The 27257-nt window shown below is 39.9% G+C and overlaps 1 protein-coding gene across 1 annotated transcript in view; it reads left to right on the top strand.

Annotated features, from left to right (window-relative positions):
• Window positions 1-27257, top strand: part of PIEZO2 (piezo type mechanosensitive ion channel component 2) — a 454981-nt gene that overhangs the window by 382539 nt on the left and 45185 nt on the right. Inside the window, exons 31-39 of the mRNA XM_077808692.1 lie at window positions 1609-1698; window positions 5151-5272; window positions 6347-6418; window positions 10996-11099; window positions 11989-12087; window positions 14482-14593; window positions 17959-18024; window positions 23663-23829; window positions 25310-25485. Coding sequence (XP_077664818.1) covers window positions 1609-1698; window positions 5151-5272; window positions 6347-6418; window positions 10996-11099; window positions 11989-12087; window positions 14482-14593; window positions 17959-18024; window positions 23663-23829; window positions 25310-25485 — 1008 coding nt within the window. The remainder of the gene's footprint in view (window positions 1-1608; window positions 1699-5150; window positions 5273-6346; window positions 6419-10995; window positions 11100-11988; window positions 12088-14481; window positions 14594-17958; window positions 18025-23662; window positions 23830-25309; window positions 25486-27257) is intronic.

The following is a 27257-nucleotide window of genomic DNA, read 5'->3' as shown; positions in this document are numbered from 1 at the left end:
AAATCTTGGATAGTAACATCCCACCAAGTTGGAAACTTAATCTACCTAATGCTTTAATTCCTCAGCTGTAAACATGAGGATAATACTTCCCTATGTCACAGGGATGTCACTGGGATAAAATCTATGAATAATTGTAAGGCACTGAGATATTACATTGATGAGGGTCATATACATTGCTAGATAGAGCTGAACTTCATAGATGGGCCCTTGCCTCACTAAAATCTGAGATCTAAACATTCTTGAACTTTGGGGGAGTTTAGATTTGGATCCAAACTTTATGACCGGAGCCCATCTTTAGTTCACAATTAACATTATGAAACATACAATCCTGACCCAGAGAAGATTAGATTGTCTTCAGGACAATTGCAATACCTCTCTGAAGCCAGATGGTATTCATCCAAGAGTCTAGGCATTTAAGAATGAAGAGGTTGAGTTGCTACAAACAATATGCACTTCCTATTAAAATAATCTTCTGTGCTACAGAACTGACATGATATGCCAGTATTGTACCTATATTTTAAAAAGTGCATATGGTTATCCTGGGAATTGCACATAAGTGAGGCTCATTTCAGTACCAGATAAAAAAATAATTAAAATGGATTTATGAAACCTCTAGATGTCTGCACACTGCGATGTTGACAAACAAGCATGGCTTTTATAAAGGCCACTAGTGCACTAAAATTCTCTGAGAGAGTCAACAACAACAACAAAAGGAGGTACAATAAACACAATTTATTTTGACTTTCAAAATACCCTTGATAAAGTCCCTCATGAGAGAGACTGTTGATGAAACTAAGTAGTCATGGAGTGAAATGTTTTCTCATGGATCAAAAACTGCTTGAGAAACAGAAAACAAAGGGTAGGAATAGTCAGTCAGTTGTCAACATGGAAGTAGGCTAAGAACAACAAACTTTGAAAGGACTTAACAAAGCTAAGCAACTGGCAACACAGATAAAATTCAGCATAGGCAAGTGCAAAATACTGGTGATATGCATCAAGAAATAGTTTAAACTAATACACACTGACGTATTGTAAATTAACTCTAACCATTTTGTTACCCCTTAACTAACTAACAGAGGTTCAAGTATGCCTCCAGATTGGAGGTGGGACACGTACTCATTTGAGGAGTCATACGCATTTGCATTTTGTGTTGTGAGCACGAAGCATGTGCTGTGCTCACTGAGGACTAGGCAGGCAGAACTCCACCCACTCAAAGGCAGAGCTGCCCGTGCTTGACAAGAGGATTTAATGTATGCCATCGTTTACAAGTAAAGAATCAAATTCTGCAGTTGTGCAAAGAGTTCTCACTCAGGCTTTGACTTTGAGTCCTTGAGGCCAGTGAACCCAAGCACTGGATAATGACTGCTGTAACTAAATGGTTGAGTAGTGACTACAGGATTTGGCCCAAAATCTGGTAATGGTTGCCTGAAAACCAGTGAATTATTATGCTGTGATTGCTCATCATTTCTGTACTGTCCTTCTGATGGTAGTGTTTTGTCTCAGACTATTTAAGTAGTTTATAAAGTAAGCTTCTCCCTGTGTTTTACTTGCTATAAAGGGAATGTAGAATCATAATAGTGTTACATTTCCCCCCTGTTTTTTCTGTAGAGGTGCTGAGCTTTTCCAGGCCACAATTGTCAAGGCAGTAAAGGCAAGAATCGAAGAAGAGAAAAAATCAATGGATCAATTGAAGAGACAGTATGGATTATTATTTATTATATTTATTTCACTGGTTACTCCTACTCTACAGCATATTAACCCTTTTCTGGGAGCTGGAAGGGATATTTCTTTTGCATTCTCTCGTCTTCTAAAGCATCCTTTCATACTTCTCTGCATATTATTGCACACAACCAAACCAGTGCTTATATGCTGGTTTGTTTGTTTTTTGTATATAATTTCTTGAGTATGGAAATTATATTCTGTTAATTGAGATCCTTCACTTATTCCACTATTCTGTGGCTGCAGAATCCACCCTTTGCTATAAAATTAAGCCAAAGGATCTAAATTTTCATTTAAAAATAAAATTGTCTTTCTATAACTAATGGTTGTACAATTAACCTTTAAAATGTGAACAACATGTAAACCAATGCAATATTGACTCCCTTAGTCTGTAGAAAGCCTGAAAATATACTATAAATAGTCCTTTACTGTAAATAAAAACAGAAGGTGTGAACCTCCCCACTAGTTTCAAGGTGGAGTTTTTTACCTTTGAAATATAAGGATGATAACTTAAATTCCAACATTGTTAACTATTTCATTGCTTATCATTTTAGCAATGTGGCAGCATGGTCTGTCTCTTTAGTAGGAGACTACTAAATTTGTTTTGTTTTTCCATTTGAGAATACTAATAACTTGGAGAGCCAGATTAGCCAAATCCTGCTGGAGTCACAGGTTACCAAGTGGGACCTTGAGACACAGGAAACAGGATAAAAAACAAAAACTTCAGTAGCAGTGGGGTTAGTCAGCAAAGCTGTGGTTCTGAGCTGGCTAGCGAATGGCAAAACCCCCACTGACTTCAGTATGATCAGGATTTCACCTCTTGTGTCTTTATTCATAGTGACCTCTGTTGTGGGTTAGTTCTTTTGTTTAGTTTGTGCTGCTTTTGCCCAGGATGAGAATCTATTTTATCTTGACTGAAAATATTTTATTTCTCTCTGACTGATCTGGAGAACCCTTTCCTGTATAAAGCCAACCCAGCCACTCAGCTTCTATCACATATTGCTAATGTTCTTGTCTCATTTCCCAATCTGCCTTCCGTGCCACCCTAAGTGCTAAAAGTCCTATCTATCTGCTACTCACATGCCAAAACATCCAGTTACCCTTCCCCTGACCCACTACCAACAGTCAAGTCCACACCTGCCCAACTGAGGTCATTACAAAGCTTTCCTCTGTGGCCATTCTCCTCACGTAAATCTTTTCCTTGGTGTATAGGTGCTGTGGAGGGTGCTGCTATGCATTAGGGTGAATTTCATCCTAACTGTAAAAAAAGACAATATGCTTGTACTGGAAGTCATCATTGTTTTAATTCTGCATAGATATGTTTGAGGTCAAGGTGATCATGTTACTTAAAAAAACAAACAAACAAAAATCCAATGTACTGTATTCAAAAATCATTGTTTTGGGTTTGCAGTAAATCTGACTTCAACAAAAAGAAAGCCAAAGCATGCTTTGTTTGATTTTATTCAATAATAAACATCAATAGAATGTAGAGAACTGCCTACACAGCAGGAAATCAAAAACAACTGTACCAGTTTGACTGACTTAGAGAAATTCCAGCAGTAGTTGAACACAAGGAAAAAGAGAAATCTGATCATCCATTGGTCTATAGTACAAATATATAACTGAATATGTACTATAATGTAGTTAGAGACCTAGAATATAATTTGTTTCTAACGAATGGTCAGATCCATCAACTGAAAATTATGTTGACACTTTTTAGTCACTAGAATTTTTGACCCTGATGATTCTAAGCAAGTTGTTCAAAAAATTCAAAAAGTTATTGCAAAATTTGGGTACTTAAGGGTCTGATCCAAAACCCTATTGAAGTGAATCAAAAAACTTCCACTGGCTTCAGTGGCCTTTGGATCAGTCTCTTACTGAGCACCAGATTGTGGAGGTGGCTTCTCCGGCTCAGAGGAAGGAGGGCATGAGAAATGCCCAACCCCCAGTCCCTGCACCCATGCTACATTTGAACAAAACTGAAGTCCCTGCACTCCCAAAGGAGCTAGGGTCATAGCCATGAGTGCATAGGAGGAAGTACGCTGCACCCCTTGAAGGGGTGTAATACCATGCACACTCCTGCTGAGTTGTGGGAGTCTTCAGGAGAAGTTCTGCATGAGGTAGCTTTCCCCCCAGAGCTCCTTCTACAGTAGTATAGCCCCAATGCCTCCCAGTGCAGGACTGAGCCTGAATTTTTATACTATAAACAGGGGTGAAAGTATCTCCGGACACTTAATGGGATGGGGACGGCTCTGGCCCCCAAAAGGGGTGGGGCCTCGGCAAAAGGGGCAGGGCTGGGGGGGTCAGCATCCCCCAGCCAGCCCTTCCAGGCTGCCTGGCCTATGCTTTCCGGGGCGCCAGTGGCGATTTAAAGGGTCCGGGGCTCCGTGCACCACCGTTGCTACCGCAGCAGCGGTGTCCAGAGCCCCAGGCCCTTTTAAATCACTGGCCCCAGGGCAGCTGCTCCCTTTGCACCCCCCAACTTGGCCGTTGGCAGCCAGGAGGGCAAAAGGGGCAGGAACGTTAAAACACTGTAGGTTCCCTTGCCACAGCAGCACTTTAACGTTGCTTCACCCCCACCTCCCCGTAAGTGGCCCTGCTGGTACGGACCCTACCAGCAGGGCCGCTGACGGGGGAGGTGAAAGGGGCAGGGACATTAAAGCACTGCCGCCATTTGCTTGCACTAAGGAAAATGTGAGTATCCATGTTCTATGTTCCAGCTTACTGTTCGGCATTTTCCCTCTGAAATAGGTTGACCACTTAGAGTGAATCAACTAGGGCATCCATGTGACACAAAGTGCTCTCAGTCTCCAGGCTGAGTGCTCTGTCTGCTCAGCACTCTCACACCCTGCCATCCTCTGGAGTGAGACACTGGGCCTCAGATTCAATTCTGGTCTATTTCACAGGGCCATGTAGAGCTCATCTTCAGGGCTCCCTAAGTACTTTTTAAATGGGAGATTAATGTATGTCTGTGTAGGATGGATCGGTGGGTAGCAATCGATATATCGGGGGTCGATTTATCGCATCTAGTGTGGACGCGATAAATCGGTCCCCGAGTACTCTCCCATCAACTCCAGAACTCCAGCGCCGCGAGAGGCGCAAGCAGAGTCGACAGGGGAGCGGCGGCAGTCAACTCATCTCCGTGAAGACACCACAGTAAGTCGATGTAGGTAGGTCAACTTCAGTTACGCTATTCTCGAGCTGAAGTTGCGTACCTTACATCGACCCCCTCCCCCCGGCCAGTGTAGACCAGGGCTTATTTGCAAATGGCAGAATCATTTGAGAATCTATTAAAATCCCATCCAGAATTTCCTCAGTGTGTGTGTGTGTGTGCATGCACGTGTGTACTCACAAGTAATATATGTTTAAAAGTCATGTTTCTGTGTGGGTCCAAAGGGGTGAAGGACTGAATATGATATCTCATTTGCTAGGATGGACCGCATCAAAGCTAGGCAACAAAAATACAAAAAGGGTAAAGAGAGAATGCTGAGCATGACCCAAGAATCAACAGAAGGGCAAGAAATTCAAAAGGCTTCTGAAGAAGATGATGAAGGTACCTCTAGCATGTTTCCATGCCATAAATGTATCAGAAGTTGGAGCTCAGTGCTAGGAACTCAGTAGGCTTAAGTCTGTGTGTGTGAGAAATACTGATGTGATGGGCATTATTAGTGGAATACCATTTTCAACCTTGATTCATCCAGATAAATATCTGGCTTTTGTACTTCCATTTTAAGAAAATGATTTGCTTTGAGGTAAACAGACATACTTTTGGTTAAATTTGTGTCTTTTAGCAAGGAACTGAATAACAGACATTTACTTGAGCAACAGCTGTATTTATAAAAAATTGTAGTGTCTCAGAAAGAGAAAGATTTACGATTTTTCCAGCAATCTTTTCTTGGCTGCTGTGAGTTTTTTGAAACCATTAAAATACACAAACATCTTTTATTGTTTGAAACACTATAGATTAAAATATCATGAAGTGCCATTGTTTCCAATCATACCTAACTGGGGTTGAATTTTGGATCAAAAAGTTATTGGCATTTGGAATGTACTTTTATAGCTTTGTTTTTTATGAATGAATTTTATTTTTCAGAGTGTTAACAAATAATGGATTATTTTTTCAGAACTTAACTTCATCGATGATTAATAGAAACTGTTTCCAAATCGTGTTTATAGTATTTACAAGCAAGTTTTATGCATATTAGACAATAACATTTTAACAAATGAAATGTCACTGGACATCTATATAAACCGTTTTTTGTTTATTTTCCATTAGTTTTATGGAAAATCAATGAAATCCATCAGTGTGTAATGCACGTCTGCATGGTGATCATTTATTTTATTTATATATGTGTGTGTGTGTGTGTGTGTGTGTATAAACTGTGAACTTTTTTGTCGTACTTGGAGTGGAATACTATTTTTTTTTATTTATTGTGTAAGATAGATCATTAGCATTCTGGGCTACCTCTTAAAACATAAATATCATTCATACTGAGTATATTGAATAGAGCTGAAATCTGATGTGCTTATGCAGTTTAGATCTATTACAAAAAATAAGTGATTAAACAAAGTGTAAAAATGTGTTTTTCATTTTGTAAAATTAATATTTGGCCATATTTTATTTTAGGAGAAGCAGACAAAGAGAAAACCAAGGGCAAAAAAAAGCTGTGGTGGCGGCCTTGGGTTGATCATGCTTCCAGTAGGTTTTCTCAATCATCTTACAAATACATGGATTTACCCCTTATATCCTTGACCAGAATGAAAGCATTCCCACAACTTGTTTGTTTTTATGCATGGTTTTATGATTGTGACTTGATAGAGTGCTTGATTGTATAAACCAGTGATTTCAACTTTAAACCTCCAGGGGACAAATAAGCAATGTTCTGTAATGCAGATTTTGGTATTTCTGACCATTTGCAGTTATATCCAGTCAAAGAAAAACATGAACCAAAATAATCTATCTCACACACAAAGAAGGGGAAGCCTCCAAAAAGATGATAAAATGGTTTTAAATTTGAGAGTAGAAGCTTTGCCCCAATACTGATTAGTTGTATGCATTTGGGGCCAGAGCTTAGTCCTTACTAGTTTTATTTTTCAAAGTTAGATGGTTCACCAATTGTCATCTCATGTACAGATCACCATGGTCTTCAGTGAGAATGGAATCAAGCCATGTGCATGGAAAATATTCTTCTTTAAAAATCGCATTAATCAGTTATATCAATGAGAAGTTAACCTGAATAAGAACTGTAGGATGGATCCCTCAGTAACCATGAGAATCTTGATTGGTGTGATGTTTTCAAAAGTGTTGAGAGTTTGCCTAACTCTGTTTCCACTTAAGTCAATTGGAGATTTACTGTTGGCTTCTGTGAGGGTAGAGTTAGGCTAAAGGCTCTAGAAAATCCCACCTTTATAAATACAAAGCATTTAAATGTGAGGTGTAGAACTGTATTCATGCTTCTGAGATAGGAACAGATGGTGCCAGTGAAGGTCTTCTTCCAAAATCTCTGACGTTATTGGTGAGACTTGAGAGAGCCATTCCAGCAAAAAGTTTATACTATTAATACTGGCAAACAGTTCTGATCTTCAACTTCTTCCTCAAGTCAAATCTTTCCATAGATCTCTCCCCGCCAAAAAAATTGTCCTTATTACTTTATTGCAGTTGCAACAAAATTTGCCCCTACACTGTGCAGCTGATATTCAGTCAGTGGTGTTTGTTTTTACTAAACGGGGGACAGGAAATAAAAGGTTTTTCTGGGAAAAAACTTGCATCTGAAGAAGTGGGTTCTTTACCCAAGAAAGCTTATGCCCAAATAAATCTGTTAGTCTTTGAGGTGCCACCAGACTCCTTATAATATTTTTAATTCCTTTACAGCCCTAAAACTCAGTACAGCTAGCCTGATAATACATGAATGGTTCTACCCTAATTTACACCCTTTATAAATCAGAAGAGAGAAGAGTATGGCACTTAATTGCCTAAACTCATATGTCCAGTTACTAGATCTTAGCTCACAGAAGTCATCTATTGCAGGATAGTCAGTATTGGCTATTTAACAAGTGAATGGTACTGATCAGAGTGCAAAGTTAAACTGAAACATTTATGAATGATCACTTTCAGTCTTGCACCTCTAGAGTTGCTTATTTTTCCCTTCCAGGCATATTTTTATGCTCTTTGTGTCCATGTCTGTATTTTTGTGTATGTGTGTTCTTGCCAACAGTATTTTATAGTATATTACATGCCTGTTTCTGTCAAGTCACAAGTAAACTGTGCCTATGTCTTTCTGTTTGTAAAGAGCATAATATTACTTTAGAGAGACCTATCCTTTTTCAAAAGCTTACTTCTTGTCATTTCAGTTTCACTTAAAACAACAATAGCAAAATAAACACAAGCTACAATTAGCAACTGTTTTCTTACAATTTTAAACTACAGTATTTTTGGAAGGAATTGGATATGGTCTGTCTTAATCCTCACACTGGTTTTGTAGTAAACAGAAGAACTGCCCAAACAAGGCCTTGATTTCAGCAATTTCTGGTTCATTTCACCCTCATTATATCATGTTCTTAGGGAACAACATGCATTTTGGTGTTTAAACAGTGAGCCTTATTTAAATTATTTATTGCAATAAGGCAGAAACCTGTGGAAAGCATCATGTAGCCTGAGCCTACAGACACTGCCTGCCCTGCCATGCAGATTCACTACCATGTCCATTCAAATAAAGGGGACTACACAGAGTAGAAGCACAATAGTACTTACTGTGGGCAAGATCAGGCCCACAATTTGGACATGGAAGGACCACCATTTGTAAATCCTTTATAGTATTTCTATAACCACTTTCCGTAAAAGGCTAAAGACATTTCCTTTTTAGTGTTTTGGCTTGTGGCTGTAGGTGTGTTTACTTCTGTTGAGGAGCCTGCACTACTGGAGTTCAGTGTTTTATGCCAGTTCTGGTGTTCGCTAAACTGGACCATGTTTCCTTTTCATTCCGTTTATACAGTTATGTACTCAGATGCCTTCTGATCATAATGATGACAATGGGATGGGAAACATCTGTGAGATTTTCCTCATTGAGATGTCTCCCAAATTGTTCCAATGAGGGAAGCAGTGCTCCTTCAGTCCCTGTGGAACAGGCCCCTGAGCCCTAAAGGGATCAGCAGGTGGCAGAGCCATCTGCATAAGAGGTTCTTTGCTTCTCTGTTAGCTGTGTATCCCCACCCTTAACAGTTCTGCTCTAATGGAGTGATGTAAACAGAGCTCCCAGCTGTTCCAAATGGCTCCCAAATGGGGATTCCCACTATGGGGTATGAGTGGGGAGGAGAAAATAGTACAGTTCCCACTCCTCAAGCCCTACCCCTCCCTTGACCTGCCCCTTCCTCCCTTGCAAATCCCCACATCTGTGCAGAGTTCTCCATGACACATGGAAAAAAGAGGAATGTTGCCACAAAATCCCCTTCCTCAGTGGGAAGGGGGGAGGGGATCTGTGAGTGAACACAAATCTGGCCATTAATTAATTATTTTACTTATTAAATGTTTTAATAATGCCCGTAGGTGGTTAATGTACTCTCTGTTCCATCCTGAGGTGTATCTGCCAGAGCGTGTTGTTGTTGTTCAGTCATACCTTTTTTTTTTCAATTAAAACATTCCTTATTAGCTGTTAGAGGAGTGTTTTGTTATATTACTGTCTCTTCAGAAACACTTGAGTGCACAGCTGAGAGAGAATTTACATGAGTGTTTGTACATTACTGCAGCACAATGGGACTCCAGGCTTACGGGTGTCTGTAGTTGCAAATGTCTGACAGTAATACTCTACAATATACTAACCCCTGAGTATCTCACAGACTGTAGATCTCAACCTGCTGACCTGTCTGTGTGGACAACTTCTGTTATCAGCAACTGTAATTTTTCCTGAAAAACAACTCCAGGTTCGGGGCCTTAAATTATGAATGTCTCTGAAAGCTTTCATTTTTAACATCTCTTCTGGGGACATTCTTAGAGGCCTGTGTGAAATATTTTTACTTGTTTCAATATTTTTCTGTTATTCAATGTTTGTGACCCCAATTCTGCAATCAGATCCGTTCAGGTGGACTCTTAAGCCCACAGAGTCCCATTGATGTTAATGGAGATCTGCACAGCCCCAGAGGTCCACCTGAGCAGACATGACTGCCTCTGTTTTTAATGGCAACTTGTACCATGTCTATGTTTGGATAGAGAACTGGCAACTTTCATCTCAGGTTTAAGATTTAATATGATTTATTAGTGTCCATCTGAGCACAAAAGAGACATGTAGACTGCCACATATGTTTGAGAAGGGTTGAAGCTATTTTGATTTTTCTAGAGGTTTATAATGAGGGTAAAATGTACACTTTTTATATAAATATATATTGTTCCATATGTCTTGGGTGACTATGTGATATTTAGTCTAAGTAACTATTGTTTTAAAATCTTTCCGTTTACATGCAGGTTTTACTTTACCATTCTTCACTGCCAAACGTAATACCGTGACTTTGTTTTTTCTCTTGCGCATCATCTTATTTTTCATTTCTTTTGTTTTCCTTGTTCATTCATGTTAGGCCTGTTACCTTATTACATACCAAAATAATGCTTCTGTTCAAGGATATAAGGCCCAGTTCATTCACTCTGCATCTTTAATGTATGGAGGTTTCAGATCCTTTCTGAATCCATGGGCAAAAACCTCATTTGTGATCATGTTTAATAATATTAAAGTGATTCATTTTAAACAAGCCAAGGTTTTCCATTACTTCATCAAAGCTTAAAAGTTTGAAGAAAATAACTCATACATCCCATTATGTAGTTTAAAGGATACCTCAGCATTTAAAAAAGCAGTTCTGTACTCTTTGTCCAGTTGTACAATTTACGTAAAATCGTTAATTTACCTTCTGAGATTATTTTACTCTCTAACAAAATGAAAGCAACCTTCAATCCTGGATACATTTAGGTTTAATTATGTATCAAGTTCCTGTCAAATATTTTAATGTAATAACTTGGTCTACTTCAAGCTTTTTCTTTACATTTTGCCAGCCCTGTTCCTCTTTGTGGTGATGTTTTCTTAGCTTATTCTTATCTCTGTCATGCCCAAAGTACCACATACTCTAACACCAAATAATCTGTCTGACACTGAGTCCTGTTCGTCTCTTGTTTCATCTCCATTTCTCCTGCTTTGGAGTCCATTAATGACTGGCTGGTTATTTATACATCTTTGGCTCAGCTCAGCCTAGAGCTTCTTTTTTACAAGAAATAAGCAAATATTTTGTTTCATTTAGTGGTCAGAAGTGGAGATTATTATTTATTTGAGACGGATAGCGAAGAAGAGGAGGAGGATGAAAAAAAAGATGATGAAGAACCTCGGCGAAGATCTGCATTCCAGGTATTTTACGTAATGTGCTTGTCAGTTGAAGTTCTTACTGAGAGAGCTTGAGTTAAGATATAAGCATCTCCTAACATACTCTCATACATTAAAGTTGACCGTAATTGTTAATATTAGGTGGTACCAGATGTTTTAGCTTTTAAACAAAACCCACATTTGATGTCTCAAATACTTGACATTGTCCTTTGTTTTTCATATTGTTAAAACGTTACCGTTCGAGACTGAAATCATTGATTTCTAAGACTAGAGGATCCTACCTGTACCTAGGAGCTGTGACCATATAAGGCTCTTGATCCATGCACACATCTCCAGTTGTGCACATGAGAACTGAGGGTGGAATAAGGCTCTTAATACTGTGCATTTTTGCCAGAGAGTGGAGTTGAGGAGGCAGAATAGTACGTTAGCTTGTGAGTAGCTTGTCAACTGCTTGGTCAGCTTTCCACGTTCCATACAACTTCCATCACTGTGTATGTGTGTAGCGTTATTAGCACAATACTAACCTTTAACTTGCTGTTTGTTATAGACCCTACTAAATATTTACTTTTAACTGCTATATTTGCCTTTACCATAAATTGCCTCTAACAGTCATCTGTCATGGGCTTATAATGATATCCTTATCAGCTTGACCATTCACTAGGGTTTACATTTATGGACTTAAAGATAATGTTTTATATAAGCATTTTATTTATTAGGATAATACAAAAAGCTCAATAATTATCTAGCTGAAAGTTTAGAGCAAATAGCACATGTTGTCTTTTTATCACATTGTTTTCAAGTAATGTAAACCCTTTAATAACAAGTATATAATTACAATCATACAAAAGGTAACTTTTTATTAATACTTTTCCTTTTTTTCTACTAATTGCTCTTCCTTTGTCCTTCTTTGTAGAGAGCTATTGGGAAATTTGCTTCAGCCATTTTAGCCTTGCCAAAGTCTGTCATTAAACTGCCCAAAACTATTCTCCAGTATTTAATCAGAGCAGCAAAGGTATTTGCCATTTCACTAGTGTGCAATATGTGCCCTCATTACGTAATATTCTGGTATAATGTACCCAACTGCCCTTGCCTGCATTTTCCCTCTTGTATGAACTGTCTGAGGAGCTGTGAGAGTCCAAAGCTTTTTACATATTAAATGTCATCAGTTGAACTATTTGAAGTGCGCAAACTACAATAAGTTGTCTGTCTTATTTTAACTATGACCTCAGAGAAAATGCAGATCCAAATTTTTGTTTTCTTTTGATATTACTGCCTAAGGTATTGTTAAGAGGGTCACATCAAGTTGCATGCATCTTTAGACAGTGTGGTAAGATCTTAAAAGTAAACTAACAAAATACACATTCTGTCCCAAACTCATTGTCCTAGCACTTTATTTTCTTGGTCTAGGTCATCATAAATCTGATCTGTGCATCCTTAGCATTTTCTTTTGTCTTCCTCAAATAAATTTAGCACATTCCAGCCCTTTATAGTGCTCATGGTAATGCACTCCATATACACAACATGATACTACTTTAGAGTAAGCACTAAATGTGTTATTGATTAACCACACCAAACCATAAGCCTATAAGTTCTTGCTTGTCAAGTGTTGTCCACTACTGAAATTCTAAAGCAAGATATATGTTTTCCCTGGCAGAAGTTGAAATACCCTGTCGTTTAACGTAACTAGAGTTATAGTCAGTTTATTAATTTCATTTCTTTCCTTCAGTCTTCCTTTCCCCCATTATCTCAGTCTGTTCCATCATCAATATGTTCTCCTCTATTTACAGTATGATTGCAAGCTGTTCAATAGTAGCCTTTGACAGTGCCTCACCTATAGTGTCCAAAATGGTATGTTAGGTCAAGTCATTATTAAAATTGGATAAACATACCTCTAGATCACTCTCCATTAACAAACACTCCTTAAAAAGCAAAGAGGATTCCATGCCTCCTATGCCAAGACATTTTTCACATGGCATTTGCATTGGACAAAGCAGCCTAGTAAAAAGAAAATAGCTGACCTTGAGAGACTAGGAAGGAGGCCAGCTTCTCTTCTGTACCAGATCATTTCCCCCTCGCTATTACTGAGCGCACATTCACAAATCAGAACCAGTCAGAAGATTTCTTTTTCTGTAAATGCAGTGAAAAGCCAATTTTGTGAAAGTTCTTAAGATTGTGTTTGGAAGACCTCAGAGTGATTTCTGTTCATAAAATAGCAAAAACAAATAAACAAAAGGAACATTTACAATGTTATTTCCTGTAATGGACAATTCCAGCTTCCCTGAGACACAGGTGTGCTCATGTTGTTGCGTGCATGCTTGTATTGGTTTGCTTTATTTTCCCCTCATGCATGAAATCATGTGCTTCTTGCTTAACAACTTCTGTTGACTAGAAATGAAGAACGCAAGTTGCAAATTATTTTCATTTTTGAATGAAAATCGTAGAAAAACAAAAACACATCTTTTGTCTCAAATTGCTAGGAAATAGTGTTTAATGCCTTTAGTTCTTGTTTCATGTTATACTGTGCTGGAAAAAAAATAAAATATAATTGCTTTTATCAGTAACCTTCCCCCACACCCTTAGCAAAGCTATTCAAACTACTACTACATGGTAATAATACTTAGCACGGCTACAGCATTTAATAAACATTGGACAAACTGATGTTTACTCACTCACGGAAATCAGATTAATATGAGTATGGTGAGCAGGATTTGGCCTGTTAGCTCATACATCCCCATGAAATCCCATGGATGCAGGTAAGTATTATTATCTCCATTTTCCAGATAGAGAAACTGAGGCAGAAAGGTTAAGTGACTTACCCAAAGCAACAGAGAAAGTTTATTGTCAAAATGAGGATGAAAACTCAGGAGTTTCCTGGCTATTAGTTGTAGACTATTCATAGACTACTAGACCTCTGTCTGTAATCCTCAGATAGAAAGAAAATCACATAAAGTGTATTAAATTTGCTGACACAAATACTAGCATTGAAATATTAATAGCAATTTTTGATGTTTTAGATTATTGGTTATAACACCTGCTGTTAAAGTTTCTGTTTCATTGCACCTTACTTGTAATGCTGATAAAGTAGAAATATACATTAGAAAGATTTGGGGGAAGTGAGCCCTATGTACAACACTGTGTTAATCCCCAAATTTAATTCCCAGAACATTAATTTTTGTGGGTTCTTATGAAACTTGGTTCACCCACAAACATTTTCACATTTGGTTTCATGTTGACAAAAATAGTTCAAGAAAACTCAGCAGATCTGCAGGGAAGGTGTTTGGATTGAGATTCAAAATGTTTGCTTACCCCTGTGTTTACCCTAAATATGTATTCCTGTGTGTAGTTTATTCTACTGTTTACTTTCAAAACATGAAGAACCTTGAAATAAATGAATTGTTTCCTCCAGTTTGTGTATCAGGCCTGGATTACTGATCCTAAAACTGCACTTCGACAGAGGCGCAAAGAGAAGAAAAAGTTTGGGAAGGAAGACAAGCGAAGGCGAAAAGGATCTGGGGATGGTGTGTATGCTTTTGGATGGTCTTCAGAAGTCCCCTTTAAACAAACAAAGAAGCAAAAACGTATTCTTCTTTCAATCCCTGGTGTGGCAGGCAACCATACTATCACAGAATGCTCTCAATTCTGCCAGGGGAATAGGAGGAGTGCTTTGTGCTGAACTGAGTTTGCCTTGTGTCTTTACCTGGAAGACACTGTATAATGTTCTGTATACTGTGCTGACCTGTTTTGCTTCAGTCTTCACTAAAAAGATGAATTGTGACCAGTCACTTAACATGTAACAGCAAGGAGGAAGGAACACAAGCCTAAATAGGGAAAGAACAAGTTAAAGAATATTTATATATCTTAGATGTATTCCAATCAGCAGGACCTGATGAAATTCATCCTAGTGTACTTAAAGAACTAGCTGAAACAATTATATTTGAGCACTCATAGAGGATGGGTGAGGTCCCAGAGGACTGGAGAAGGACAAACATAGTGCATATCTTTAAAAGGGGGAACAAAGAGGACCCAGGGAATTATAGATTGGCCAGCCTAACTTTGATACCTGGAAAGATACTGGAATAAATTATTAAACAAGCAATTTATAAGCACCTACAAGATTATAAAATTTTAAGCAATAGCCAGCATGGATTTGTCAAAAACAAATCATGTAAGGCCAACCTAATTTTCTTCTTGGACAGGGTTACTGGCCTAGTGAATACCTGGGAAGCAGTAAATGTGATATATCTTGATTTTAGTAATGCTTTTGTTACAGTCCCACATGACATTCTCATAGGCAAACTAGGGAAATGTGGTCTAGATGAAATTACTTTAAGGTGGGTGCACACAATTAGTTGAAAAGCCATACTCAAAGAGTAGTTATCAGTGGTTCACTGTCAAACTGGGAGGTTATATCGAGTGAGATCCCAGCAGGGTCAGTCCTGGGTTCAGTAATATTCAATATTTTCATCAATGACTTGGGTTAATTAATGGAGTTGAGAGTAGGCTTAATAAAATTAGCAGAGGACACCAAGGTGGGAGAGGTTGCAAAGCACTGTGGAGGACAGTATTAGAATTCAAAATGGCCTTGACAAATTAGAGAGTTGGTCTGAAATAAACAAGATGAAATCCAATAAAGTTAAGTGCAAAGTACTTCACTTTCAAAGGAAGAATCAAGTGCACAACTACAAATCAGGGAATAACTGGCTAGGTGGTAATACTGCTAAAAAATAATCTGGGTATTATAGCGGATCACAAATTAAATATGAGTAAACAATGCAATGCAATTGCAAAAAAGGCTAGGATAGTTCTGGGGTCTTTTAACAGAAATGTCCTATGTAAGATGTGGGAGATAATTGTCCTGCTCTACTTAGCACTGGTTTGGCCTCTGTTGGAATAGCATGTCCAATTCTGGGTGCCACACTTTAGAAAAGATATGGACAAATTGGAGAGAAGAGTCACAAAAATGATAAAATGTTTAAAAAACCTGACCTTAAAAAAATTGGCCATGTTTCGGCTTGGGGGGGTGGGAAAGATTGAGGGGAGACCTGATAAGTCTTCAAATATGTTAAGGTCTGTTATAAAGAGGATGGGGATCAGTTGTTCTCTGAGTCCACTGAAGGAAGGACAAGAAATAATGGGTTTAATCAGAAGAAAGAGAGATTTAGGTTAGATATTTGAAAAAGCTTTCTAACTATAAGTGTGGTTAAGCTCTGGAATAGGCTTCCAAGGGAGGCTGTGTAATCCCTGTCACTGGAGATTTTTAAGAACCAGTTGGACAAACACCTGTCAGGGATGGTCTGAATTGACTTGGGCCTGCTTCAGTGCAGGGGGCTCTGCTTGATGACCCCTAGAGGTCCCTTCTAGCCCTATATTGCTTTGACTCAGCACAGATAGCTATGCTCTGAATCCTTTTTTCTTGAAAAAGCCTCCTTTTGTGTGAAGCTGCATAATCTAGGAAGCTAGAGACTAGTTGGGAGGTTATTTTGTAAGCGAGGAATGCCCCCGGAAAAATATATGTATTAAAAGAAGAGCTTATGTAGAATGGATTCACTTATCACCAAAGACCAAAATTGATGAGCATAACTTTTCCATTGCAACGACTTGAATTTGCAATTCAAAATTTGTATTATGCAAACATTAGCTAATATTCTCTTAAAAATTGTTTCTATGAACGTTCTTGCCGGTAAACTTGTTCCTTACAATATATGTATATATGTAAAGCAAACACAATAGAAGAGCTAACACAGTTCAAATGAATCTATATAAAAATTCAAATGAATAGTCACACAGTATTTTTGCTGTATTTGCCAATTTTAATGGCCAGTTTCACATTGTCTGAAAAGAAGTTCTTGAGTTGGCATACAGACATGAAAAATCAAGAATTATTTTTCAGTTTTCATGTAGAATACTTCATTGTGGTAGATTCACACATTTTCCAGCAGCAGTTAAATTCACAATGCATTTGGCAGGCAGCAATGAAAATACATTCAAATTTAACATTCTTTTCTTAGCGTCACAAAACTAAACATTTTAGAGTACATAAACAGTTTGTAAGTGATTTGCAACTCTTGAGTTTTTGCTATATTTAAAAAAACAGAAATACTCACCAGAAGTATTCTTGCCAATGTGTGTTAGAAAAAAACATTCATCCTGAAGTAGTTACATTAGAAGTCCCTCTATCTGGTATCTTCCTCTGGTACTTATTGAATTATCTTCTGTCACTGAAGCTACAACAGCTATGTTCAGGTATCAGATACTATTGGATCACTTCTTTGACCCACTTAGTCATGTCTGTGATTTTTTTAATGACAAATATCTGCACTATACTGACTGTTCCACTTATACTTAAATAAAACAGCACATGATGGATTCAAAACAACCCTTCTGCTTTGTTTCAGCTAATCAGGTCCATCTTCATGCTGTTGTCAATTCATTTATTCTCAATCAGCATGACAGTATTAGAGTTCAATGAGTTAAAGGCAAAAGTAGGTTAAAAAAGTATTCTAGCATATTAAAGTTTCTAGAGGATTAACAAGCAAACTTTTAAGGCTAGATCTTCAGCAGCTGTAAACAGGCATAACTTGATTGAAATCTACGTGACTGCACTGATTTACACCATCTAAGGATCTGGCTTTTAAGGTAATTGATAAACAAAATGTCCTTACAAAAAATAAACCAGTATCATTCATGAACCAGCTCCAACTGCGTTGTTAGAATGTTTCCCCTCACTTGGATCGTGTGAGATCTGGAGAAACCTGTTCTGCTAAGACAGAATGGATCCAAGTACTTTTTAATAAGCATGAAATCTCGCTTCAATTCTAGTGGGATTTACATGTTAACCTCTGGGGGAAAGGCTTTACTCATTGCTTATATTTTAATTTGGCAGGTGCTACAGATGTAGAACATGAAGAGAGAGACGATGAACCTGTCAAAAAGAAATCAGATGGGCCAGGTATGCAGGCGGAAGAAAGGCTGCACCAGTATTGCATTGTAATTGTGATTGCAGGGATAAATGGCGTTGGTCAATGTGTGAGTCACCCAAGGGCAACATACAAGCAACGTGATTCTCTCCAGCTTTCATCTCTTTAGTCAGAATCACAACTGACTCTAGTCTAACCAAATACAGACATGTTCATTCATGGAATCACAGAGGAAGAGATAATGACTACTAAATCATCCAGTCCACTTCCCTGACAGTACAGAAGTGTTCTCACTTTCAGGTGTTTTATCCAGTAGTTTTAAAAATCCCAAGCAAAAGGTCTTTCACAATAGAAGCAAATACTCTCAAGCTCTTCCGCAACCTATGTACACAAACAGACATCAACATTTGCATAGTCTTCTGGCCGGTGGATGTATCTGTATTATACATTTGTGTACTGTTTTACGCCTGTCTTAGGATCCAGTCCTGCTTCCGTTCAAGTCAATGCCAAAACTTCTGTTGACTTTTATTGTGCAGGATATGACATTCAAATTTTAAGGCCAGTGGAGCCACGACCTTATATTTATTATGTGTTGTGCACTGCTGAGCACCCTGTTCTGGCTCAGTTAGAGACCAATACTGCAAAATGTTGAATGTCTCCTGCAGGGTAATAAATGCCCTTAAATCCCATTGATTCTAATTCCCAATGGAACTTGAGAGTGCTCAGCAACAACTTGGCCAATAACGATAAGCTGGTAAGGGGTTTCTCTGGCTTAGGAAATTAGTACAGCTATGCCACATCCTAAAACTAACAATGTGGGTCAGATCCTCAGGACTGGCTCCTTGGCTTCAGGTGGTGTGAATAGAAGAAGGTGACTTCCCCTTCAGTCTAGCCTTAGAATCATAGAATATCAGGGTTGGAAGGGACCTCAGGAGGTCATCTAGTCCAACCCCCTGCTCAAAGCAGGACCAATCCCCAATTAAATCATCCCAGCCAGGGCTTTGTCAAGCCTGACCTTAAAAACTTCTAAGGAATGAGATTCTACCACCTCACTAGGTAACGCATCCCAGTGTTTCACCACCCTCCTAGTGAAAAAGTTTTTCGTAATATCCAACCTAAACCTCTGCCACTGCAACTTGAGACCATTACTCCTTGTCCTGTCCTCTTCTACCACTGAGAACAGTCTAGAACCATCCTCTCTGGAACCACCTCTCAGGTAGTTGAAAGCAGCTATCAAATCCCCCCTCATTCTTCTCTTCTGCAGACTGAACAATCCCAGTTCCCTCAGCCTCTCCTCATAAGTCATGTGTTCCAGACCCCTAATCATTTTTGTTGCCCTTTGCTGGACTCTCTCTAATTTATCCACATCCTTCTTGTAGTGTGGGGCCCAAAACTGGACACAGTACTCCAGATGAGGCCTCACCAATGTCGAATAGAGGGGGACGATCACGTCCCTCGATCTGCTCGCTATGCCCCTACTTATACATCCCAAAATGCCATTGGCCTTCTTGGCAACAAGGACACACTGCTGACTCATATCCAGCTTCTCATCCACTGTCACCCCTAGGTCCTTTTCCGCAGAACTGCTGCCTAGCCATTCGGTCCCTAGTCTGTAGCTGTGCATTGGGTTCTTCTGTCCTAAGTGCAGGACCCTGCACTTATCCTTATTGAACCTCATCAGATTTCTTTTGGCCCAATCCTCCAATTTGTCTAGGTCCCTCTGTATCCTATCCCTGCCCTCCAGCTTATCTACCACTCCTCCCAGTTTAGTATCATCCGCAAATTTGCTGAGAGTGCAATCCACACCATCCTCCAGATCATTTATGAAGATATTGAACAAAACCGGCCCCAAGACCGACCCCTGGGGCACTCCACTTGACACCGGCTGCCAACTAGACATGGAGCCATTGATCACTACCCGTTGAGCCCGACAATCTAGCCAACTTTCTACCCACCTTATAGTGCATTCATCCAGCCCATATTTCTTTAACTTGCTGACAAGAATACTGTGGGAGACCGTGTCAAAAGCTTTGCTAAAGTCAAGAAACAATACATCCACTGCTTTCCCTTCATCCACAGAACCAGTAATCTCATCATAGAAGGCGATTAGATTAGTCAGGCATGACCTTCCCTTGGTGAATCCATGCTGACTGTTCCTGATCACTTTCCTCTCATGTAAGTGCTTCAGGATTGATTCTTTGAGGACCTGCTCCATGATTTTTCCAGGGACTGAGGTGAGGCTGACTGGCCTGTAGTTCCCAGGATCCTCCTTCTTCCCTTTTTTAAAGATTGGCACTACATTAGCCTTTTTCCAGTCATCCGGGACTTCCCCCGTTCACCACGAGTTTTCAGAGATAATGGCCAATGGCTCTGCAATCACAGCCGCCAATTCCTTTAGCACTCTCGGATGCAACTCGTCCGGCCCCATGGACTTGTGCACATCCAGCTTTTCTAAACAGTCCCTAACCACCTCTTTCTCTACAGAGGGCTGGCCATCTATTCCCCATGTTGTGATGCCCAGCGCAGCAGTCTGGGACTTGACCAATTCTCACCTGCTGTAGTGTGACCTTCTCTTCTAGAGCTATTTATCTCCTGTATTTATAATGGAAAGGGCACTCTACTCTCCGGCAAAACTTGTGCCGCAGAGTGAACCACAAGGTAGCAAAGATCAGAAGCATGAGATACCTTGTCCCTTTCCCACAAGATCAGCACTTCTCAAAAGAAGAAAAGGTTCTTACTTTCTTCCAGCTTTTATTATCTCATGGCGTAGCTTGGTCCACTTACATACTGAGATGAATTTCAGTGAATGTGGATTGTCTGATGAGGGTTGAGGAAAGGGAAATATTATGCTAATTGGATTATCATTGGGTTTGATTGGAGCAAGCATGTAGCATCTTTCATATTTGCTTTTAACTGTTTCACACATCCCCGAGATAAAATTCACTGAAGAAAGTGTTACCAAAACTGGAAGGAAAAATTATTAGAAAGGGTTATTCTAGTTAACAGCTTTGGACCAAATTGCTAGGCACCTGCTTCTCCCATTGAAGTCAATGGGGGCAGCAGGTGTTCATTCTCTCTCGGTAATTGACCCTTTAAGTATTACAGTCTCTCAAGAAAATAAATCTTTCCCTTTCTGAAGATGTTTACATGTGATTGATCCCCAAAAGATTGTTTTTAAAAAGTGACAGAGAACAGAACAGCCACAAACTCATTAAAAATGTATACTAAATTGCCTCCAACCCTGAAAGAAAAATGACCTTCTAGATTAAATTGGAAGTCATTGGCAAAGCATCTCAGTGAGACTATAGGATACCTATAATAGCTGAATAGTAAAATAGACTTCTTGTTTGTAAGTGAACAGAGACTGCCACACAATTAATCTCAACTGTGCAAATGGTACCCCAACAATTGTGAGGGCATGTTTCAACACATTTTATACTGTCTGCATACATGCTCTGTGTGTATGTGAGAGATAGAGAATCACATTTTCTTTTAAATTGTGCATGAGTACATGTGAAGTCATAGGCGCCATCTTTATGAGTTGCTGGGGGGTGCTCGACCCCCGCTCCACCCCAGGCCCTGCCATCCACTCCACCCCTTCCCCCAAACCTTCACCCCAACCCCGCCTCTTCCCACCCCTGCCCTGCCAAGTTCCACACCCTGAGCACGCCCCACCCTTGCTCCTCCCTCCCAGCACTCCTGCATGCTGCTCAACAGCTGATCTCTGGTGAGCGGGAGGTCTGGGGGGAAGAGGGAGGAGCTGACTGGGGGGACTGCCAGTGGGTGCTGAGCACCCACTATTTTTTTTCCAACCCTGGAGCACCCACAGAGTCGGCGTCTATATCTCAAGTTTAGGCAAATGGCAGTGCTCATCAGAAACAAAAATTAAACTTTACCTTTAACTTATAGTGACAAGATTTTGGTTAGCCCAGAGATGAGTACCTAAAAGTATGTAGGAATAATGCTTCGGTAAGTAAATAATAAAATCCCTCCAAACCCATATATTACAGAAAAGCACTGGAAGTGAAAACAGCAATTGGATAATGATAATGCAAAAAAAGTGAGGAGATGGAGGGAGGGTCAATGGAATCATTTGGCAGTGGGGTGGCTCCCTGAATTAGAAATTTCATCTGTTTTTAACATTTCTAGATATCTACTGCATATTACTTTGTTAGTGTACAACTTTTGCATGCCTTTCAAAACACAAACTACTCACACCCCAAAGTGCTGAGCAACATAGTCTGGTGACATTGGGTACTGACACTGTTAAAAAGCTTCTCAGCAGCAGAGCTATAATGCTGACATAGGTCTGTTCCGTAACACATACTGTAAACTTCTAGCTGCATATTGCAGATTCTTCCACTTGGTCAGCATTAGATACATATATCTGGTTTTTTCAGATTTGGAAACCACAGCATAGGGCTAGATTTTGCTTTGGAAAGAGCAGCACATAAAGCACTGTCAAACTATGAGCAGGAGGGATGGAGATGGGTTGCAAATAGTGGCATAAACCCCTATTTATGGGGCATTCTATAAACCCCTAAATACCCAAAGGAGCACCTACCCATATGTGAAGTACCACTGATAGTGCCAACAGATCCTATTCAAGTCAGAAAGTACTCCTCAATCCAAGTTTGCTGAATTGAAACCATAAAAAGAAATCCAACTAAAACTACTGTTTTGTGTTTATACGCAGTAGTTGTTAACCACCGGTCCTTGCAATGTCTTATTGTGGAAGAGGAATATATATGTAAGATCTCAGCTAGTGAAGCGACTTGAGAGTAGAAGTCAACTGATTACACGTTGCAAGAATATATGAGAAAGAGAGGGCTCATAAGATGAGGCAGTGTAGCCCAGATACAAGAGTAATAACTGTAGGCAGGTCAAAGATACCAGCTCAGGCTAACAAGGTCAAGGCATGAATGGAGAACTGGCTAGGAGAAATTCCGCTGGACAGAAGAAAATGAATGTGCCGGATGGATGAATAAAGTGCCCAGTTCTACAAGGTGCTGAGTGCCCACAACTTCCATTAAGCTGATGGAACTGAGGGTGTCTGCACCTCTCAGGAGATGCTTAGCCCTGAGGGCTTTACCCTGCAAAACCCTTCCACAGTTGAGGAGTTCCTCTGAAGCTGGTGACAATTACTTACGTGACTATCAGGATCAATCTTTTAGAGGGGAAAAAGGCATTCCAAGATTACAAACACTAGTCAGACAGACAGAGCATGTCTACACAGGAACACTCAGGAAACTTCAGGCAAATTGACTAAAGGTGTGAAGTCAAAGTTAAACCCCCAGGACTAAGTTACAGCAAATTAAGGCCATTTTACTCCTGAATGAGAGCAGCCACGTTGGGGAGGTAGGTGGGGGTATTAATATGTATTAACTTATGCACATTGACTTCACACCTTTAGTTGATTCACTTTAAGTTTCCTGTGTGTTCACATTTAGTCATGGCCATAGAAAGGTAGGAAAATAGCCCCAACAAACCACATGGCTTTCAGGCATTTCCAAACATTCCTGCTTCTGATATAGAAAGGTCTTGCAGCCTGGATTATTATATTCAATACAGTAAAAATTGAACAAGCTGTTGTGAAATGTCAGAACAGGATCATAATGTGAATAAAATAAGCTTATGTTCATTAACTCTGTCACTTTTCTCCCCTCTCAGATAATATCATCAAAAGAATATTTAATATTTTGAAGTTCACCTGGGTCCTTTTCCTGGCAACGCTAGATAGTTTTACAGCTTGGCTCAATTCCATTTCAAGAGAGCACATTGATATCTCTACTGTACTGAGAATCGAGAGATGTATGCTGACCAGGGAAATTAAAAAGGTAACATACGTTGTGCTTTACTTTTGCTCGTACCATTTGCATTGCAGTGATAAATGAGAGGTTTATCGTTTCAACTTAATTTGAGGCAGTGTACTAGAGATGGATATTTGTAAAAGTCTCACTTACCCAGATTTTAGAAATAGTATGAATTCTGTAATCCTCGTTGTGTTCTATTTCAAAAAAACAAAAACAGATAAATCTTGAGAACTGTGACTTTGAGAATATGTGCTGGAACTAAGGGTGCTGCAGCATCCCTTCCCTTGAAGTGGTTTCCATCATATACGTTGTTTACAGTGTGATTCAATGGGTCTCAGCAGCCCCACTATAAAAATAGTTTCAGCACTCTGTCTCTGAGCCCAAAGCGGCTGATTGGAAAAACAAATGTTCTCGGGGATTTAATTCTGAAACTCCCATTGAAGAGAGGGATTTATAGTAGACATTCAGAAATCACATCTGGAGAGAGGAAGGCACAACATAAATGCTCAAGAATTCGACTCAGTCTGGATCTGCTCAGACTCCTAGAAATGCAGTTCACACTGGGCATGTGTGGCTTATCATATAAATTAATATAGTCACTCCTGTATGTACATTTAAAACATAGAGTGCTTTTGCTTTCACAGTCATTCTTCTTCATTATGGTCCTACAAAAAAAGCTATAATGCTGTATGTGTGCCTTTATAAATATTTAAAAGGCAAAGGGTTATAATGTCACAGGCACTTGATTATAATTTCACTGCAGAAGCAGTGGGTAAATAGTATTTAAAAAAATATTCCCCAAAACTTTTGGTTAAAATGTGTTTCTTTTTTGTCAAAATTTCAAATTAGAAAGTTTTGAATCAAATTTAATTTAGAGGGAGAGAACTGAAATTTGAAGAAGTAACAATACTAACAAAGGGACAGACCAACATATTTTCATGTAGTTTATAATTGATCGCTTTACTGACCTAAGGAAATCTGTGCATGAAGTCTCAATAAAACTCAGAAAAATGACTTTGCAAAATAACAAACTTCTTACTCAATGCGTGCTCCAAAGTCAATACAGCTATTGGTGGAGTGAGTTGGATACTGTTTGGCCTTAGGAAACATCAATAAAGTTGCGATAGACAGAAAGAACTCTGCTTGGCTCCTGTGCACCAGGTTGTGCTTACAGTGAATGAAACCATCCTTTTGTTGACAAATTGGACCAGGAAGTCATTGAGCGAATAGATAGTGAAGCCTCTTTCTACATGGACAGTTTTATGAACAAATTTTTATCTCAATTACACCTTTGTAAATCTGGAGAAACTCCAATGGAGTTACCCCATAATTATGCCTTTGTAAGTGAGATCATAATCTGACTTTGTCTGAAATGGGCTTGAGGAAATTTGGGCTTTTGCCAGTTTGTTCTTTGCAAAGACTCATTTCATGCAGCCAAATGACTGAAGAAACCAAAATCTCACACAACACAAATGCCTTACTATATCTCTTCTCTCTTTCTCAGGGGAATGTTCCAACTCGTGAGAGCATCCATATGTATTACCAGAACCATATGATGAAGCTTTCCAAGGAATCAGGACTGGACATAATTGATGAAAATCCTGGTCAAGATTCTAGTTTACAGGCATCTGAGAGGATGGATAGTTTAGATTCAGCTGCTTCTCATGACAGTATTTCCAGGTATTTTATTGTAAAAACAAAACGCTTGTTTTTTGTATAGATAGAAAAATCATGTGATAGAAATTATTTTAAGAAATTATTTCATAATGTTGGACTTCACATCTGAAGCTGAAGAACCCTTTGATTTATCAGATTTATCAGTCACTGTACAGTAGATAAAAGATGATCAAATTGACAGACCCACGTGTTTCCCTCTGTGCAAAAGTGCACAAAGGGAGCGAATTAATTCTTATTCTCCCAACTCAGCCATCAACCTCCCACCCCACCCACCACTAGTCCACCAGACCTGGTTGAAGCACAAAGTAGGCAGGGAGCATGGAGTAGAGCCCCAAAAGGAAGACAAAGCCAGGAATCTGAAGGGATCCTGGTCCCTAACCTCATGGTTACTGGGCAGCTGCATGGATGATTCCTATCTACACTCTACAGTAGGAGCAATTGCCATGCTGTCATTGGCTCAGTGCTCTCAATTATGGTCTGTGACTCTGCAGAGGGGAGTGAGTCACTGAACGCCACTCATGTTAATGCTTCCTCAAGCACTGTTATCTCTCCATTTGTCTGCAGTTTGAAGGGGGTCGGGGCATACTCCTTAGTACAGCTCCCTCTTACCCTTGACCTCAGTCCTTTTCCTGAGGGGCTGCATGGATATTTTACCAAGGCGACACGGTCACCAAGCTCTGGGAGGAACATCTGGCTGAACTAATTTTCCTCTGCATGTCAATACCAAATGACAAGCTTCTAGAGGGTTTTTAAACTATCTTTTAGAGATTAATACACTGAAGACAGTCTCATGATATTTCACTTTGATTGTGAGAATAGGTGCTGAATGAAGGAATTCTATCCTTATTACAAATGTTTTGTTCTGGACAGTTAAATTCTGGTCTCCTGCACATAGCCTGAGTAAAAGGACTTTGTACTGGGAAACTACATGGGTTTGAGGGAATATAATTTTCCCTCACAAGACAAAGGCAGGGCACAGAGGCCTGGAAGTGCCTCCCTGCTGCTTTTTTCCATTCGTCTTGGAATGGTCCACTAGATAAGTGCAGTTTATGGGCTCATGTCTGTGCCCCCACCATTTATCTGACCAACCCCTACTCCTGAGGGAATTCTGCACCCAAAAATGTAAAATTCTGCACCAAAAAATTAAAAAATATGTGCACAATATTTTAAAATTCTGCAAAATTCTGCAAATGTTATTTGTCAATAATTAAATGTGGCTCCAGCATGGCAGTGAGGATCACAAGCCACTGGCTGCATTGAGGTGGAAGATCACACTGAAGCCCACACCTCCCCTGGTACAGGGACTTGGCAGTGAGGCTGCACCTGACCCTGACACAGTGCAAGGGCTGAGTCTGCCTCAGAAACACCCTGGGGCTCTGCCCCTCTGCGCCAGGTGCACCAGGTGTGGGTGGGCAGGTTCATCCCAGTAGGATCCAAGTGTGGAGGGACTTGGTGTGGGGTGAGAGATTTCTGTGTGAGGCGGTCTGGGTGCGAGCAGCTCAGTGGGAGATCTGGATGCACTGGGGCTTGTTGTGGGATTCCGGGTGCAGGGGCAATGGGATTCTGCAGGGTGAAGGTGGTTGGGGCTCAGCAGGGGTCTGGGTGTGGTGAAATGGGGCTCATCGGTGGGCTCTGGGTGGGGGGACACAGTGGGAGGGCTCTGGGTGCTGGGGGAGTGGGGCTTCATGGGGCGGAGGTCCAGGTGCAGCTGGTTGGGGATCAGTGGGGTGGGGGTGTGGGTTTGGGGGGCTCATCATAGGGATCCAGGTGTATGG

The sequence above is a fragment of the Eretmochelys imbricata genome, chromosome 2 (genome assembly GCF_965152235.1).
Source record: "Eretmochelys imbricata isolate rEreImb1 chromosome 2, rEreImb1.hap1, whole genome shotgun sequence".
Classification (NCBI taxonomy): domain Eukaryota; kingdom Metazoa; phylum Chordata; order Testudines; family Cheloniidae; genus Eretmochelys; species Eretmochelys imbricata.
This window is presented reverse-complemented; position numbering and strand designations above follow the sequence as displayed.